Source organism: Eriocheir sinensis, unplaced genomic scaffold (assembly GCF_024679095.1).
Source record: "Eriocheir sinensis breed Jianghai 21 unplaced genomic scaffold, ASM2467909v1 Scaffold934, whole genome shotgun sequence".
NCBI classification, from domain to species: domain Eukaryota; kingdom Metazoa; phylum Arthropoda; class Malacostraca; order Decapoda; family Varunidae; genus Eriocheir; species Eriocheir sinensis.
This window is the reverse complement of record NW_026112313.1, coordinates 34,303-54,142: the sequence shown is the minus strand read 5'-3', so window position 1 is coordinate 54,142 and position 19,840 is coordinate 34,303. Positions and strand designations below refer to the sequence as shown.

General features: G+C 44.5%; 1 protein-coding gene across 1 annotated transcript; it reads left to right on the top strand.

Moving 5' to 3' along the window:
- The first annotated feature begins 16,500 nt into the window (after positions 1 to 16,500).
- On the top strand, positions 16,501 to 17,965 carry LOC126994951 (uncharacterized). Its single transcript, XM_050854216.1, has 3 exons — positions 16,501 to 16,784; positions 16,913 to 17,140; positions 17,230 to 17,965. The coding sequence occupies exons 1-3, from the start codon at positions 16,604 to 16,606 to the stop codon at positions 17,871 to 17,873; spliced, it is 1,053 nt and encodes a 350-aa protein (XP_050710173.1). The 5' UTR covers positions 16,501 to 16,603; the 3' UTR covers positions 17,874 to 17,965.
- The last annotated feature ends 1,875 nt before the right edge of the window (positions 17,966 to 19,840 follow it).

The window sequence follows — 19,840 nt, the reverse complement described above, 5'->3', positions numbered from 1 at the left end:
AGGCCCCACCTGGAAGAAGCCTTGGGCCGACCATCAGGCCCCCCCCGGAAGATGCCTACCGGCGCAACAGGCAACGACGTAAAAAAAAAAAAATAATTAAAAAAATATATATATATATATATATATATATATATATATATATATATATATATATATATATATATATATATATGTGTGTGTATATATATGTGTATATATATATATATATATATATATATATATATATATATATATATATATATATATATATATATATATATATATATATATATATATATATATATATATATATATATATATATATATATATATATATATATATATATATATATATATATATATATATATATATATATATATATATATATATATATATATATATATATATATATATATATATATATATATATATATATATATATATATATATATATATATATATATATATATATATATATATATATATTAACTTTAAACTAACCTGAAAAGCATAGGAAAGAGTATAGAGGTAAAACTCAACTGTGAAATCAGCAATGAAATGTGTGTGGGAACCTTATCCTCCACGGGCAACTTAAACCCGTGGCTCACCACCAAATCTTCTCTGCTGCCACTGACAACAACGGTGTAGTACAAAGCCTATCACGCATATTTCTTGTAAATAATCAACATAGCAAATCTAATTAAACTAAATTTATCCTAATCTGATCTAACCTAAACTACCTAACGAACCTAACCTAATCTACCTATGACAAATATATGTTTGACATTGTAATATTGATTATTATTCATTTGCGACGGAATTGAAGTACAAAATCATGCAATTCACTACATTTATCACCAGAAAAACATGAACCACATAAGAAAATCGTTGGTTGGGTGAAACTGTAACTTGTCCGAATGGTTTGCTAAGCAATGCGGTAACCCACAGGTCTACGTTGCCATAGGCGACGTAAACCCGTGGCTCACCACTTCATCGCTGCCGAACAGTGCAAAGACCACGTACCACATGTATAAAAGATCAAACTTAACTAACCTGACCCTAACTATATTTCGCTTTGAACAGCCTACACATGGCATGGCGGCCATTCAGTCAATTGGCAGGGAAGTCAAGATTGCCACGGTAATAATGGTTACTATTAATCGTTTGCACAACAAATAATTTATCTAAACGCTCATATGACCCCCTCAAAGAAAATGAGATGGAAGAATAAAAACAAAACCTGGGAATGGCAATAAAATAAATAAATACCATGTAGAGGTGAGCAGCAGAACTAATATCAGCACAGCTTTCCATCAACTCACGCCCAACTTCTCTCTGATCTTCTCATTTAGCTGTCCAGCACATCCCAAACTCCCCTTCACCTTGACCCATCCTCATTGCCTGATAACATTTCCGGGCCATTTTACTTTCTTATGTGCTTTTACACTAGAATATTACCGAGCCTCCGTGGTCAGCGTGCCTGGCTACTACTCCGCGGGCCCGGGTTCTACCCCGGCCCGGGCAGTCGGCGTGCAGCCCACCCAGCTGTTCATTCTCCCTTTCGGGCTGGTGGATAAATGGGTACCTGGGGAAACCTGGAGAGGTAAACTGTGGTAACCCGGATGTCACACTGGCCCTGTGTCCCGGGGTGATGGGCTCCCTCCCACCACAGGCTCAAGGGCCAATATCACGGAGATGAACACCGAGGCCACGCACTGCCACAGCGTATGCCCCCAACTTTACCTTCTTCTTCTTCTTCTTGGGTGTTTTATGGGGCTAGTTAGGCTGTGGGATCACAGCCTCCAGAGTCCCGTCAAGCTGAGTCCGGCTGTTTTTCAAACTAATCTGATGATGTGATGACGACGATGTCAACGTCCCGCTTTTCTAACGGGTTGACAATCAAATTCAAATAACAAAACTGAAAATTATATTGCGAAAGTGTATTGTAGTGAGAAGAGACATAATAATACGCAGTGTGTGTAAATAAGCAGAGGGGAGGACCAAGAATAGGAGGATTTACGAAGCGATATAAGGCGACACAAGTCAAAATAAGAAGACATAAGGGTGGAGGTGGTTTATATAATGATTCAATGTGTCTCCTGATGACATTTCACATCATCCACCTGCATGATGGAACAGCATTATTCGGCATATATGATGTACTACAAACTTTCCCAACGTTTCCAAAATGATACCTTATCAAAATTTATGATTATTTATGTAGTGTATTTGCTGGGGGGAGAGAGAGAGAGAGAGAGAGAGAGAGAGAGAGAGAGAGAGAGAGAGAGAGAGAGAGAGAGAGAGAGAGAGAGAGAGAGAGAGAGAGAGAGAGAGAGAGAGAGAGAGAGAGAATGACGGTTAATGTCATATTAACGTTATGTTCACATATCTTGAACTAACCTATAATACTTATTCACTACGTATATACAACGTTTTCAACTTTTCAAGCATCAAATGCAGCGCTTATTTTCACGATGTTATAAATACGGGAGCATGACGTAAAACCATTACGTAGTGTATTCGTAGATGTAACACGATCGAATTACAGTAACGTTCAAAGAGACTATATACCAAGAGACAGTGGTATGTAGTAATTCCTCGGGCGTGCGCAAGTAGCGCCATCTATTGGGGTCCACCAAAAACGTCACTTTTCAGGGGTAGCTTTACTATTTTTGAAGTACCTGCCAAAGCACCCTATCCAGCCTTTACTTGTTTTTTTCATTATTGTAAAATGATTTACTAATGGGGTAAAGAAAAATGAATTTGTTTTTATGTTTTATTAGGTATTATCTACACTATATCAATTTGTTATTTTAGGAAAAATATGGTGTAGAAAGCATTTGCTAATATATATATATATATATATATATATATATATATATATATATATATATATATATATATATATATATATATATATATATATATATATATATATATATATATATATATATATATATATGTGTGTGTGTGTGTGTAGCAAACATATCCAGTGCTTTAAATACAATCAAAGCATACAACATTCTATGCATGCTAGATTACTATAATGACTTTGCAACTGTGGTAACCCTGATGTCACACTGGTCCTGTGCCAGGGTAATGGGTTCCCTAACACCACAGGCTCAAGGCCCAATGTTACGGAGATGCACTGAGGCTACACGCTGCTACAGCGTATGCCCCCAACCGTACCTTTACCTTTTGCAACATGCTCTTAGCTGAGTAAGAATATCATACTAACTGTACAAGTGCCAGATAATGGCAAGTATTGCATACTGCTTGACAGGGCAGAGAACAAAAGCTTCTAAGCATTACAACTGAAATAAGCAATGGGAGACACTCAAAGCTTGTTAACTGAACATGACCCGATTTATAACAGTTAGAACCAACAATGGTGCGTTATATACAATGAAAACTGTAAAAAAATGTTGCAAGACACATCAATATAAGAGCAAAGCATCATAAAACATGCTGAAATACATGATGGAGGACATTAAGAAGGTAACATATGAGTTGTTTTAAATGGAATGCAATAACTTGGTGGTCCTGGGAGACAGCCGAGCCTGGAGGTGAAAAAGGGATGTAGGACACGGTATGATCTCACAAGCTCTGACCTTGGTGTCAGGGTCATAAAGATATTAAGCTCAGTAGACACAACTATGCAGCGGAGGCACATATGATAAAAGCAAATGAGACAAAATAAGGCAACTCATAGTGTAAGAAAATATCAGGAAAGTTATGCTGCAGTATGTGACACACCAAATTACAGGGCAGAGAGTGATATGTGTCATGATTTCATTATTCAGGGAGTGGCCTGTGGAAAATTACCGCGGGAGTCCCCGCCATTTTGATTGACCGTAAGAGCGTAAGAGTACTGTTAGGCCTCTCATGGTTACATTTCTTGGAGATCTAACTAACAGCGAGGCCGTAAGGAAGGAGGTGGAGAGAGACGACACCCTGCACGGCGTACGCAAACGTTTGCAGGAAAACTGTCATTCAGCTCAACGACAACCGCGTCAGTTTTATCAAGCAGCGTGGCTTGATTTATAGGCAGATTATCTCTCCCTCGGGTGAAAAGAAATTGCAGTTAGTTGTGCCTGCGAGATACAGAGTGGCTGTTCTCAAGTTAGGTCACAGTACTACTCTAGGTGGTCATATGGGAAGAACCAAGACACTCGCTCGCGTACAAGCACATTTTTATTGGCCAGGGATAGGCCAGGAGGTAGCTAGATACGTGAGGTCGTGCGATGTGTGTCAAAAGACTATAGATAGGGGTAGGGTAAAGCCTGCACCCTTACAACCACTGCCCATCATCGATTCTCCCTTTGAAAGAGTAGCGGTAGATTTGGTGGGGCCAATGGAGCCCCGAGCCAGCGATGGCTCCCGGTATATTCTTACGCTTGTAGATTTTGCCACGCGTTGGGCGGAAGCGGTGCCGCTGAAGAATATTGAAACTCAAACTGTGGCTGAAGCTCTCATGACTATATTTTGCCGAGTAGGTATACCCAGACAAATACTGAGTGATCGGGGTACTCAGTTCACCTCAGGGATGATGGAGGAAGTACTACGTCTGCTAGCGTGCAAGGGGTTACATATCACACCCTACCATCCCATGGGGAATGGACTGTGTGAACGTTTTAACGGCACACTTAAGAAAATGCTTAAACGCATGGCTCCCGAACAACCCAAGGAATGGCCTAGGTACCTGGCTGGCAGAGAAGCGCCACAGAACTCCACCAGGTTCTCCCCGTTTGAGCTAATGTATGGTAGGTCGATTAGAGGTCCGCTTCAGTTATTGAGAGAGCTGTGGGATGACAATGTATCGGACCCGGAGGTCAAGACCACATACCAGTACGTGTTGGATTTAGGTGACAGGCTGAGAGAGACCTGTAACATTGCTAAGGAGGAGTTACTCAAAGCAAAACAAGTACAGAAAAGTTATTACGACAGGAAGGCAAAGTTGCGTAAGCTCAGTGTAGGAGAACGGTGCCAAGTTTTGCTTCCCACAGCGAGCAACAAGCTGTTAGCTCAGTGGAAGGGACCTTACGAGGTTCAGGAGAAGGTTAATGACCTTAATTATATTATCCTGGTTGATGGACACCCAAAACGGTTCCATATCAACATGTTGAAACAATACTACCGGCCAGAAGTAGCCGCAGGCTGTTTGCGAGAAAGTGATTATGATGAGGAGAAGGTGAGGTGTCTAGAGTTAGTTAAAGCTCACTATTCTCAACCTCAGACCGTAGATGTGGGAGCGGCAGTAGTAATACAAGATGATGAGGACGGCGAAGCTCCTCTCAGTAACACTTCTAGATAGACAGAGTCAGTGCATGGCGTGACGTTGGGAGGAAAGTTAACCCCAGAGGAGAGGGAACTATTGGCATCGTTGCTAGAGCGTCTGGTGGCAGATTAAGATGATCAAAATGTAGGTGGCTCGGAGACTTTATATTCACTAGTGGCAGTGAGGTGTGGAGTAGTAGGTAATGGTGACAGTGACGGGACCAAAATAATTCGCAAGCATAATCAAGAATTTGCAGCCAAAAAAAAATGACGTCGAAAAATTTTTGACGTCGAAAAATTTTTGTACGTCGAATTTCCCGGCCGGCCGTGCGGCCAGTCAGCCGGACGGCCAGCCAGCCGCGCGGGCAGCCAGCCGCCGAGGGGACCTCCCCACTACCCAACCGGGGAGTGGTCACAAACCTACCCAAAAGTGACCATTCCCCCCCCCCCCCCCCCACCCACCCCACCCCAAACACCCACCACCTTCCACGCCATCGTGTCTCCCCGGAGGCCTGAGCGTCACCCTCCTGCCGGGGATTGGTTAGGGGCGTCCTTTCGCGCCGTGCCGGGGCGTCGCCCTCCTGCCGGGGATCGGTTAGCGCGAGCGGTGACGTGTTCGGGGGATCGGTTAGGGGCGTCCTTTCGCGCCCTCCTGCCGGGGATCGGTTAGCGCGAGCGGTGCCTTGTTCAGGGGATCGGTTAGGGGCGTCCTTTCGCGCCGTGCCGGGGCGTCACCCTCCTGCCGGGGATCGGTTAGCGCGAGCGGTGCCTTGTTGGGCGGAGGCCTGTGGCTACCTTTCCCCCTCCCTCTCCCTCTCCCGCTATTGATTTTTTTTCCAGTTTGCCAGCATGTGTGTGCGTGTCCCCCCTCTATGCCCCACCCCTCGCGAGCGGTGACTTGATGGTCAGTCTGAGGGTACCACTACCCCTCCCTCTACCCGCTATTGATTTTTCAGTTTGCCAGCATAAGCGTGTGTGTGTGTGTGTGCGTGTGTTACTGTTGATTTTCATATTGACTGGAGTTATATCGATTGTCTTTTCAGTGAGGGGTAGGAACGGGAAAAGTAGATTTTATACATTTTTATTGAAATATAGTGGAAAAATGGTATGACAAGTTATTATATTACCTTAATCTAGTCTATTTTATTTGTTCTTTCTTAATCCAGGCTAATTTGTTCTTTCTTAATCCAGACTAAATACATGCTATGCCTACTAGTCTATTTTATTTGTTCTTTCTTAATCCAGGCTAATTTGTTCTTGCTTAATCCAGACTAAATACATGCTAAGCCTACTAGTCTATTTTATTTGTTCTTTCTTAATCCAGGCTAATTTGTTCTTTCTTAATCCAGACTAAATACATGCTAAGCCTACTAGTCTATTTTATTTGTTCTTTCTTAATCCAGGCTAATTTGTTCTTTCTTAATCCAGACTAAATACATGCTAAGCCTAAAAACTAAAAACACACAATCGCCATAAAAAAAAAAGACATATTACAAACTCACACCGTACAGGCTCAAAGAAATACAATGGAAACCCACCATCCTACCCTTTTTTTTTTTTTCCCTCCCCCAAAATAAATCCTAATTGAAAGAGACATATTACAAACTTATGTCGTACATGCCCAAAGACAGCCCATAAAAGGATGACAACACGAGTACATATACAAATGAAGAAAAAAATACACAACACAAGCACATATATATAAAAAATAATACACACAGAGCGAGTACATATATAAAAAAAATTGTTAAGCACTAAATATAGGACTCTCATCAAGAACATTTATATAAAAAATAATACACACAGAGCGAGTACCGGTTAGGGGCGTCCTTTCGCACTGTGCCGGGGCGTCACCCTCCTGCCGGGTGGACTTAAGACTCGAGTTTTGGAGCACGACATGTGTGTTTGGGCGGGAAAAAAAAACAAAAAAACTGGTGTGCATGCGGCTTGGTCCCCTACGCCTTTTCCGGCGTGCCCACGCCACCATGTCTCCCCCCTACCCCCTTCTATACCCACCCTTATGCGAGCGTCGGCTTGTTGGGCGGAGACCTGTGGCTACCATTCCCCCACCTCCCTCCTTGGGCGGAGGCCTGTGGCTACCATTCCCCTACCTCCCTCCACCCAGGGAAATTTATTGAAGAAAAGTTGCTCATTTTATCACGAATTTGTGTGTGAAAAGTATAGTTTTTAAACTTATTAGGCGATAAACACGGAGAGGAGGTAGAACGGGGGAAAAAAAAAAAAAGTAGAACAGCGGAAGCAAGGCCTCGGCTTGGTGACCGAGTTATTTATTGCCTCCGAGCACCCGCCACCACGCCACGCCGTCTCTTTTCAGTCCATCTGCGACAATCGAAGCGAAGGGAGACACGAGCGTGAGTAAAGTGGTGTATATGCGTAACCGTTTCGTCTGTGAAAAAAAAGAGTGTGGGGAACGTGCGCTATCGGTGTGATTTAAGCTGCGTATACCTCCGATTTCCCACGACCGTATTTTATATATGAAAATTGGACGACAGTCAGTCAAACCGACCAAAAGGGTGTGCTACGCGCTGAGCATCGCCCTCCTGCCGGGATCGGTTAAGGGCGCCGTTCGCTCCGTGTTGGGGAGCCACCACTATCTTTCACGCTATGCCGGCGCGTGCCTCCCTCCAGCCACCATTGACGCCCCCCCGGTGAAGTATGGGTATGTGTTTGGGCTAGCGTGAGCGCTGCTTAGCCCCCGATCCCTCGCGAACGGCGGCGGCGGCGGCGGCTGAGGTTTGAAAAGGGGTGTGTGGGGAGACGTCCGTGTGATTTGCGCATATTTTATATACACGCGCTTGAAAAAATCCGCATGAATTGTGTATATTTTATATAAATGAACTAAAAAAAAAAAAAATGGAAGATACCGGCGATAGTAAGGATAATTGTTTGAGTTTCAAAAAAGAGATAAATGAGGAGGTAGATAAACTCATGGACATTATTAACAGCAGTGGCGAAGGAGAGGAGGATATGGACGGTAATTGTTTGAGTTTCGATGAAGAGATAGATAAACTCATGGGCATTATTATCAACAGTGGCGAGGAGGAGGAGGAGGAGGAGGAGGAGGAGGAGGAGGAGGAGGAGGAGGAGGAGGAGGAGGAGGAGGAGGAGGAGGAGGAGGAGGAGGACGAGGAGGAGGAGGAGGAGGATGAGGAGGAGGAGGACGAGGAGGAGGAGGATGAGGAGGAGGAGGAGGAGGAGGAGGAGGAGATGGATGATGATGTTTGCTTGAGTTTCGATGAAAAGAGAAAGGAGGAGCTAGATAAATTCGCTGACATTACTATCAGCAGCGGCGGAGAATGGGACGGAGAGGAGGAGGAAGAGAAGGAGGAGGAGGAAGAGGAGGAGGGCGAAGATTGTAGCGACAATGCTATTAATGATGATGATGATGATGATGATGATGATGATGGTGACAGGGGGTTTGCCGCGCATACCCCTGTCAGAGAAAGGGCGGAGGGGAAAAGAGGACCTGTCCAGCGGCAAGCAAAGATGAGGTCAGCCAACAACGCGGGGGTGGAAGTGGGTGTCCCGCTGCCAGCGAGGAAGAGGAAGGGAGCGTTGGTGACGGCAATATTGATAGCGACACACCACCCGCTGATGAAGATAATGTTGAGAGACAGCGCGCAGAAGTCATCAGAAGGGAATACGCCTTTGATCGCGATTTACTTTATTTAGAGTTTAGTATACCTCCAGATGACGCTAGCGATCCACAGAGCTTTCTTAGAAACAACAGAGTAGAATTTATTCAAATATTACGTGATGAGATAGAAGCCATGGATCATCCTCCCCCCCAAGTCAGGGCGTATGCTGAAATGCGAATCCAACTTGTGAGATTGGGCGAGGAAGAGGATATTAGTCCGTTTTATATGGTTTTTCCATCAGAGCTCATTACCCAGGGCGAGGTACCGCGTTTTGTAGAAAACGTAGTCCAGTACATGGCGGAACGCTTGGAAAGACATTTGAATGAAGTAGAAGGCTCGGGTTTCATGATACTGGAAATTGACATGTTTAAAGTAATCTTAGGTAGAACAGGTCATCGAGCGGCGATAGGCATACACGTCAATAAACCATTGGGCTTCCGGGGAGCTCGCACCATTTTAACCCTTCGGGCGAGGAGGGTTACTGTCTTGTGCAATGTCTCGCGGCTCACGCTCTTTTGGAAAAAGATCCTAAAATTCAGGACCTTCCTCGCAAAACAAAAACACTGAGACAATGCAAGAAATTAGTGACTGTGCCAGATATAGATTTCCCTCTAGCGTGGGAAGATATTGCGCTAATCGAGCGGATGAATAAGCTCTCCATTTATGTGTACGCAGTAGCCCCCATTGATGATGATGATGATGATGATGATGATGATGAGGAGGAGGAGGAGGAGGAGGAGGAGGAGGAGGAGGAGCGCCAAAGAATGCGTCGGAAGAGCGGAAATAGTTGGGGTGGGACTAGGCACGAGATTTATGTAACCCGGAAAGGTGCAGGTACTGGGACATATGTTGCTTTATTATTACTGGATGGGCAACATTTTGCCCTCATAAAAGATTTCGCAAAATTCATGCCAGCATTTATGAGAGGTCATAAACGGCGCTTAAAAGGCCAGACGCTGAATCAGTACTCTAGATATTGCAAAAACTGCTTGACTGGATATTTTGACAAAGCCGACCTTGAGGAACATGAAGCCAGTTGTCAGATTCAGCAAAAACTTGTATTCCCCACCTCAAAATCAGTGCTGCAATTCACTGACAGCGGTAAAACATACCCTCCATCGCACACTGCCTTTTTTGATTTTGAGTCTATTCTTGACGACTCTGAATCCAACAGTCACGTTATCAATCAGCACAGAGCCATGGCGTACGCCTTCTGCATCTTGGATTCAGCGGGCTCTGTAGTTTGCAAACAGAATTACTGCGGGAGAGATGCAGCGTCACACTTTCTCAAGAACCTGGCCTCCTCCTGGAGGAAAATTAAAGAGGAAAGGAAAACATATGACATGGTCCTAACCCCCGAGGCGGTAATTGATTTCAAACGTCAGACGACGTGTCGGATTTAAGAAAGAATTTCAGAATACAAAAGACAAACATCGCCATCACGATCATACCAGACCTGGCCCAAACTATCTTGGTGCATTATGTAGAAGATGCAATACATTATGTGTCAGTAACCGCTGTCAACTTCCTACATTTGCCTTTCACATGACTTATGATATGAGCCTGATACTGAAAGAAGCCGACCGACAGAGTTTCCATAGGAAGAAAACTAACGTAATCACTAAAGCGGGATTACGTTTTTTGAGGGTAGATGTGGACAATATAAAGTTTCTCGACGCGAGAGCCTTTCTTGATGGCAGTCTGGCCCATCTCAGCGCAGAACATATTGCCTCGGGGGAATCTCTACCTGTCACTCGAGCGCTCATAAATCATTTCCCCGCACCGGCGCGTGAGCTCCTCCTCACAGGAAAGCAATGTTTTCCTTACGAGTTCGTCAATGATTTTGACAAATTAGCGCGTCAGTCACTTCCAGACATTGAAGATTTTTATAGCAGGCTTAAAAGCCGCGGCGTAAGTGAGGAGGAGTACAGCCACGCGCAAGCAGTGTGGAATGCCCTGGGTTGTCAAACCTTAAAAGACTACATGCGCGCATACCTTCTAGTAGATGTAGGCTTGCTTGCTGACATTCTACAGAAATGGCGAAGCGTGTTGCATGAAACATATGGATTAGATATAACACATTATGTCTCTCTCCCCGGATACGCTTTCGACAGCTTCCTAAAATCAACAGAAGCCAAAATAGAACAGCCGAGCGATCCAGACTTGTATCATCTTGTAAGAGCCAATGTAAGAGGCGGTTTTACGACAGTAGTGCAACCGCAGGCGGTTGCAAATAACCTTCACATTAATCCTGATTTCAACCCCGAACGAGACACCCCACGCCACATAGTCTACTTAGATAAAAACAGTCTGTATCCGAGCGTGATGTGTAGGCCACTTCCGGAGAGAAATTAAAAAAAAATTATCGGTAGAATAAAGAGAGGAGTGGTTAAGAACTCATGACATAACAAATGTGGAGACGGATGGAAGCGTGGGGTACTGGTTTCGCTGCGACTTACACCCAATTGAGCCCGATGTGGCTAGGTCGACGGATGAGTTTCCCTTACACATCCACCACATGGACATAGATAGCGAGCAACACCTGTCTGAACACAGCAAGGCATTTATGGCGAAAACAGGATGGCAACTCCCTAGGGTGACGCGAAAGCTTGTTGGATCGCATTGCGCTCAGTATGGTGTCCTCACCACGCTACCCATGTTGCAGTTTTGCTTGGGAATGGGAGGTAAAATTGCAGAAATCCACGATATCTATCAGTTTACCCAATCCACATTTCTTAAAGAGTTTATGGAGGGTAACATCAAAGCACGACGCGAGGCCAGCAGTAAAATCCTACAGAAAGCCTATAAAGTCATTTCAAATAGTATATTTGGTCGAACCCTTATGGATCCAGTCAAATATAGCATAAATACAGACATTGTAACCTCCAAGTCAGCACTACGGCGCAGGTTACGAGACCCATTATTCAAGAGACTCATACCTCTTAGTAACGACAGAGTCCTTGTTGTTCGAGGAAGGAAGAACATTCGCATCAACCAACCAAATTACATTGGTTATCAGATTTTGGAGCTTTCTAAGGTTGAAATGTACGACTTCTATTACCACATAATTCGAAAAGCCTGTGGCGCGAGAATGTCTCATATATTTACGGCGAAAAAGATTTGGCTGCCATTTGCGTCTCTAACTTCCAAGACATTAGTGAATTTTATTCGCTTCCACTCATAAAATCCATAATGGATTTTAGTAACTTCCCCACCACCCACCCCGCCTATGGCACTTCCAAGAAAGGTCAAGCAGGGTATGTCAAGTCAGAAGTGGGCGCGGACCATATAAGGGAAATGCCTGAAACCTAAGATGTACTCTATCAAATTGCATGATCCCTCAAGCAGCGAGGATGCAGAAATAAATAAAGCTAAAGGCATACCTCAATATAGTTTGATAAACTATAATCATGAACAATACAGACAGTTACTGTAAGGGGCTGGGGTGGATAATGCAAGCCTCTATAGCATCCTCACCCTGAAAGTTCAGTTATTCACTACCTCCATGGAGAAGGCGACTTTAAGCGCATTAGACAACAAAAAGTGCATCTGCTCTCTGATGACAGCATGCCGGGTAATCCTTCTCGTGTTTTTACGAGAGCTTATGGCCACCCTGATTTACCTGAGAATCTGCGTCAAATGCGGAGGACATCTCAAACTGCTTCTACTAGCCGCGCCACTACTGCCACTACTGCTAGTACTACTCATAATGTTGACTCGGATACTTTAAGTGAAAGTGGTGATGAGGGTGTGTATAGTCACGGAACTAGACCAGTGGCGTGTAATCTATGGAGAAAAAGATATAGGAAATACAACGTAGAGAACGTTAATCGATCAAACAAAAGAAAGAGGAGAGAAACCAATGTCTCCCCATCGCGCCAGCTACCAGCAGCGTCAACATCATCTCCACGGTTGCCTTTATCCTCACCCTCCCCACCCCCGAGAATAGCATGGAGATTCCCTCCCCCACCGGGCTGGGTTTCAGACAAAGGAGCTCACGCGAGTGGCTGTAACGGTGACAGAGCTCGCGCTAAAAGCAATCATTGATATAAAGGTCGAATATATAGGTATATGACAGCTCACAATAAACTCGAGTATATTTCCATCTTGCAGAAGGTACTCGAGAGCTATAACCGCACGCCTCACGCACGTCTAGGAAAAACCCCAGCCGAAGTACATGCCATGAAGGACCCGCGAGGAATCATTCGTCAGTTTAAGAAAATGCATAATTATAAAAACAGAGAAAAGCGTCAAGGTAAAGCCAGTCGTGTGCTGAACATCGGGGACTACGTTCGACTCGTGGGCGCGACGCTCAAGATATTTCCTAATGACCTCGAATTCACCAACAAGAAGAAAAAAAAAAGCACCTCCCCTCGCCTTTGTTCACAAGGATCTTGTTTTGTTGTTGGCTAAACTCTCCCCCGACAAGCGGAAAAAAGTAATTGCAGTGTTGAACAAGAAACATATAGATTGCTTGTCAGAAGTGTTTCTAAATTTCCTAAAAACTAATCTTACGCGAAATACAAAGATTGTGAAATCCCTGAACAAATATAAAAAACACATAAGGAAACTCGCCAACAAGGGGGTAAGTACACTAAAAAAAAAAAAACTACTGAGAACGCAGCGGGGCGGCGCTATACTCTCTGTGCTGTTACCTCTGGCAGCTAGTGTCATAACTGGTCTTTTAACAAAATGAAGGAATATTGTCTCATCCCGAAATCAACAGCAGAACAATTTTTACTCAAGTCTTCTACGGGGAGCCGTAACATAAAACGAAACAGAAAGACGGACGAGGAAAAAAAGAAAAGAGAGTGCGGAAACCGTTGTCGGGTTCGACGGTCAAGGCGTCAACTGCATTAAAAAATATAAAGAGACGCGCGCTGCAAGATGTATTAACCCCAAACAACCACCCGCCATCTATAGCGGCCATAGGTCCTCGCACGACGTTCCCCACCAATACTATCGATTCGAAACCTGCCATAGATAACAGGATTGATGTTAGAATGAAAGCAGCTCAAAGGGATTACGCCAAAGCTTTCTTAGCTCTCATGAAACATACTCCAGGAATTACATGGGATACAAACGGAAATCTTTTGAGCCCCATTAATAATTTTAACGTCATTGATATATTGCAAACCTTAAGTGACGTCAACAGCAAATTAGGCTTCAAAGCTGATGATATACCATTTATTAAAATGCTTTTCCACAACACAAACTTAGATCCCTCATTTATACGCAATAATAAGGCAAGGAAGCAACTGTTTGGAGGAGGTGGGGGAGGAAGGAGAAGTGCCCCAATTCGGGCAAAGCCACGCCCCACGCCTTCTTTTCCGCCCCCGCGCGGATGCCGGGTATGACGTGGGAGAATTATCGCGTATAAAAGGATTTTGTTTTGGGGTGGATATAGACACTTGTGTGACCTCGCAGGACAGGGAGACTCTAAGCGTGAGTAAGAGCGAGAATTAATATATATTTTTCTATAAACATGTCAGACTATCCCATCATTCCTGTGAAGGGGCGAATGACCGATCGCCAGTTCACTGACGACAGTGTGTGTTTAGTAGCCACCATCAACGCCAGCAGTTTTAAACTTAGCGGTATAGCCAAGGACTTGGCTGAAGTGTATGGCTATGCTAATCTCTTTGAAAATCGGAAACAACTTTATAATTTGAACAGAGTCGTTTGGAGTGACAGACCGAATGTGGGGTCGCTGGTAGTGAAGGAACCACCTACGGAATCAAATTATCCCATTGTGGTGGGTATGGTGACTCAATTTTGTCAGGGTGAATCTGTAGAATATAATGACGTGTCAAGATATTTTATTGAAACCAGCAGAGATATGCATTACGTGAACGGTTTAATGTCGGACACCAAGCAAAGCAGACGCGATAATTTTAAATGTTGCCTCAATGAGCTAGGTGATTATGTAAAGCAGAAAAAAAACATTCGAAAAGTCATTTTTCCTACCGGCGTAGGACGAAGGGGAAAGATGGATCATGAATGGAACGTGGCCTACTTGAAGGAGCTAAGATCTTTTGCCCACCAACTAGATTTGAATAACGTTAAGGTAATGCTCTTAGGGCAGGAAGAGGACGAAGAATCTCCCGCGAAAGCCTCAACTGCCGGGGATGGGCGACAGACACAAACCACTGTGTAGCTATAAAATTACGTACGCCCTGACCCCATCATTATATTCTAAGTACTTTCGAAGTTTCTTAAATAAGCATAAAGATTATCCTGTTTTTAAACTTGCCACAAGATTACAGTCGGACAAAACTCTGGTGTGTGGTGTATTGCATTCTAGTCGTATACGTATGTTAGAAAATATGCTTAGAGAGTTTTAGTCTGTTTTTGATAGATAATTATGATTTAGGAAATTTTTTGAAGAATGACAGAAAGGTGTTAACATATGCTTATAGAATGTTTAAAATGCCCCCATGTATAAAAACATTTTGTCAATCTAGTCAAGGACTGACTTACAAGCATTGTATTTCTAAGATATGTGGCTAACTTATTAAATGCTACAAGGTGCGGGGGTGTGTGTAAAAATTGTAGAGCAGTAGCAGGTGGCTTATTCATTTCTGGCGTGTGTGCATTTATATGTAGTTATTAAGAACAAGGATTCTGTTTTTTTTTTTCGTGCGACGTGACCGGATGGGCGTGAGTTTGTTCACGCTTTCCTATGTGTAAAAAATGTAGAGAAGTAGTATGTAGCTTATTCATTTATGGCGTGTGTGTGTGTGTGTGTGTGTGTGTGTGTGTGTGTGTGTGTGTGTGTGTGTGTGCAATTATATGTAGTTATTAAGAACAGGATTATGTTGTTGTTGTTTTTTTTCGTGCGACGTGACCGGGTGGGTGTGAGTTTGTTCACGCCTTCCTATTGTTCGGAAGTAGAATGTGGCTTATTCATTTATGGTGTGTGTGTGTGTGTGTGCATTTATATGTAGTTATTAAGAACAAGGATTCTGTTTTTTTTTTTTTCGTGCGACGTGACCGGATGGGCGTGAGTTTGTTCACGCTTTCCTATGTGTAAAAATGTAGAGAAGTAGCATGTAGCTTATTCATTTATGGCGTGTGTGTGTAGTTATATGTAGTTATTAAGAACAGGATTATGTTGTTGTTGTTTTTTTTCGTGCGACGTGACCGGGTGGGTGTGAGTTTGTTCACGCCTTCCTATTGTTCGGAAGAAGAATGGCTTGTGGTTTTGGGCATGTGCGCGCGTGTTTGCATACATGTGTGTGCGTGTCCCCTATAACCTGGGGTAGCCTCGGAAGAATAAAAGGCTTGTGGTAGTGTGCGCCTGTTTTTTTTTTTTTCGTGCGACGTGACCGGGTGGGTGTGAGTTTGTTCACGCTTTCCTATGTGTAAAAAATGTAGAGAAGTAGTATATAGCTTATTCATTTATGGCGTGTGTGTAGTTATATGTAGTTATTAAGAACAGGATTCTGTTTTTTTTTTTTCGTGCGACGTGACCGGGTGGGTGTGAGTTTGTTCACGCCTTCCTATTGTTCGGAAGAAGAATGGCTTGTGGTTTTGGGCATGTGCGCGCGTGTTTGCATACATGTGGGCGTGTCCCCTATAACCTGGGGTAGCCTCGGAAGAAGAAAAGGCTTGTGGTAGTGTGCGCATATGCCCCAAATAACCCCGGGTGGCTTAGTCAGTCCCCTAACGTTGCGAGAGGAGCATCATGGAGGAAGTCTTCGCCGTCATGAACTTACAACAACAACAGCCCCACGCTGCCGCTGCAACTCTTCATGCTGACGATGTTGACGATCAGATAATGGGTCAAGCCGCATTAGAAGTTGAAGCCATGGATAACACATCCCAAGCTGAAGCCGTGGATAACACATCACATCCCAGAAACGGAGGTGAGATATCCGCCTCTTGTATTTTTTTCTGCGCGCACAAGCGCTGGTGTGTGTGTGTGTGTGTGTGTGTGTGTGTGTGTGTGTGTGTGTGTGTTTAAAAAAAATATATATATTTCTTGTCATTTCAGCGGATGTTGGTGGTGGTGAGGTGGGGGATGTTCCAGAAACTCCCAAGTCTACCGGTGAACACATCACGGGCGAGTCATTGGGCAACAACAACCGCGGCGCGTTGGGAGGTGTTGGTAAAATGGGGCGGCGCGTGCTGAGAGAGGGGCTTCTGCGACTTCTGAAGGATGTGATACCTCCATTACCAGTGTCTCGTCTGAAGAACGACCCACCGGCCAGCGTAACGCATAGTAAGTATTTTTTTATTCTTACAAGAGAGAGAGAGAGAGAGAGAGATTGATTTTTTTTGTCTAATAATGTTTCTCTATCTTTTCATAAGTCCACGGCAACAACAACAGACACGCTTCGGTGATGGTGTGTCTTGACTCTCCGTCGGGCGCTGAATCGCGAGAGCGGCGGCGAAGTCATCTGCAGCAAAAAGATCATGAAATGCGTCAATCACGACTGGAAAAAAAAATGCAGCATATGGCGGAAGTGTTGCGGCAGCTCCAGCAGCAGGAGACGCACCAGAGACGACAAGATCGCGACCGGGGACAAGAACGGCGGCGAAGAATGACAAAGAATAATATGCCGAAGCAGCAAGAACACCGGGACCCAAGACTGTCTCAGAAGAGCCTCCACAAAGTTGGGAGAAAAAAACTTCAGGTGGCCAAACGTCAGGCGGGTCTCTTCTCCTCAGCGGCGGCGTACGGTCGGGGAAAACCAATGAAAAAAAATATCTCTGTGACCAAGAAACTCGTCTTTGAAAACCCACCAGCGCGGCGTGCAGCAGCAGCAGCGGCCGCTGGAGAAAATCTCGCGCCACAACCGGGCCCTTCCAATGCGGCTCGTGCGGACGAAACAAATGAAAGCTTCTCAAGCACTGACCTTCCTTCAGCTTTCAATTCTTTGAATTTTTCTCATAGCATGGACGTGAATAATATTATAAATGTTCTTGATGAGAGTCCTATATTTAGTGCTTAGCAATTTTTTTTATATAATATGTACTCGCTCTGTGTGTATTATTTTTTATATATATGTACTTGTGTTGTGTATTTTTTTTCTTCATTTTTTTTTATGGCGATTGTGTGTTTTTAGTTTTTAGGCTTAGCATGTATTTAGTCTGGATTAAGAAAGAACAAATTAGCCTGGATTAAGAAAGAACAAATAAAATAGACTAGTAGGCTTAGCATGTATTTAGTCTGGATTAAGAAAGAACAAATTAGCCTGGATTAAGAAAGAACAAATAAAATAGACTAGTAGGCTTAGCATGTATTTAGTCTGGATTAAGCAAGAACAAATTAGCCTGGATTAAGAAAGAACAAATAAAATAGACTAGTAGGCATAGCATGTATTTAGTCTGGATTAAGAAAGAACAAATTAGCCTGGATTAAGAAAGAACAAATAAAATAGACTAGATTAAGGTAATATAATAACTTGTCATACCATTTTTTTCCACTATATTTCAATAAAAATGTATAAAATCTACTTTTCCCGTTCCTACCCCTCACTGAAAAGACAATCGATATAACTCCAGTCAATATGAAAATCAACAGTAACACACGCACACACACACACACGCTTATGCTGGCAAACTGAAAAATCAATAGCGGGTAGAGGGAGGGGTAGTGGTACCCTCAGACTGACCATCAAGTCACCGCTCGCGAGGGGTGGGGCATAGAGGGGGGACACGCACACACATGCTGGCAAACTGGAAAAAAAATCAATAGCGGGAGAGGGAGGGGGAAAGGTAGCCACAGGCCTCCGCCCAACAAGTCACCGCTCGCGCTAACCGATCCCCGGCAGGAGGGTGACGCCCCGGCACGGCGCGAAAGGACGCCCCTAACCGATCCCCTGAACAAGGCACCGCTCGCGCTAACCGATCCCCGGCAGGAGGGCGCGAAAGGACGCCCCTAACCGATCCCCCGAACACGTCACCGCTCGCGCTAACCGATCCCCGGCAGGAGGGCGACGCCCCGGCACGGCGCGAAAGGACGCCCCTAACCAATCCCCGGCAGGAGGGTGACGCTCAGGCCTCCGGGGAGACACGATGGCGTGGAAGGTGGTGGGTGTTTGGGGTGGGGTGGGTGGGTGGGTGGGGGAATGGTCACTTTGGGTAGGTTTGTGACCACTCCCCGGTTGGGTAGTGGGGAGGTCCCCTCGGCGGCTGGCTGCCCGCGCGGCTGGCTGGCCGTCCGGCTGACTGGCCGCACGGCCGGCCGGGAAATTCGACGTACAAAAATTTTTCGACGTCAAAAAATTTTCGACGTCAAAAATTTTTCGACGTCATTTTTTTTTGGCTGCAAATTCTTGATTATGCTTGCGAATTATTTTGGTCCCGTCACTGTCACCATTACCTACTACTGTGTGGGTGCAGTAAGGTGGCGGGGTACTGGATGCGTGCCTAGTACCGCCGGTATAACGAGGATCAAGCCTCTACCTGTAACCCCTGTAACTACACCTCACCCATCGTGAGTAGTGGGGGGGATTCTGGAGCTGCCCTGTGTAGGCCACCCAGCCTCTTGCAGTTTCCCTATGTTCTTATGTTCTTATGATCTTGGGACCTTAAGATTCAGATGAGTCGAGGAACCAAGTGACGAAAGTGTTCAGATTAGATGGGTTCAGGAGTCGCCACCCCATGGTGCGATCAGCCAAGATCACTACTCTCAGCCTCAGACCGTAGAACATAAGAACATAAGAACGCAGGAGTCTACAAGAGGCCGGTAGGCCTGTACGAGGCAGAGTTTTGCGGTATGCTTAAAATTTAAGTCGCATGGTATGGTGCATGGTGTGATAATGTAAGGAAAATTAGGCAGTTAGCCAGGAATTTATACAATAAGTTACACCATTTTTACACCTACCTACCGCTACTCCACATCTACGTATACATACATAACACCACTTACATATTGTGAATAAATATGGCGAAGTTCGCCAAGCCCGCTCTAAAA

What these genes read in the sequence shown, in the direction of transcription:
- LOC126994951 (XM_050854216.1), top strand. Translation starts at nt 16,604, where the DNA reads ATGGAGGAAGTCTTCGCCGTCATGAACTTACAACAACAACAGCCCCAC. An exon ending in ATCACATCCCAGAAACGGAG is followed by an intron (nt 16,785 to 16,912) that starts GTGAGATATCCG and finishes TTGTCATTTCAG; the next exon opens with CGGATGTTGGTGGTGGTGAG. An exon ending in ACCGGCCAGCGTAACGCATA is followed by an intron (nt 17,141 to 17,229) that starts GTAAGTATTTTT and finishes TCTTTTCATAAG; the next exon opens with TCCACGGCAACAACAACAGA.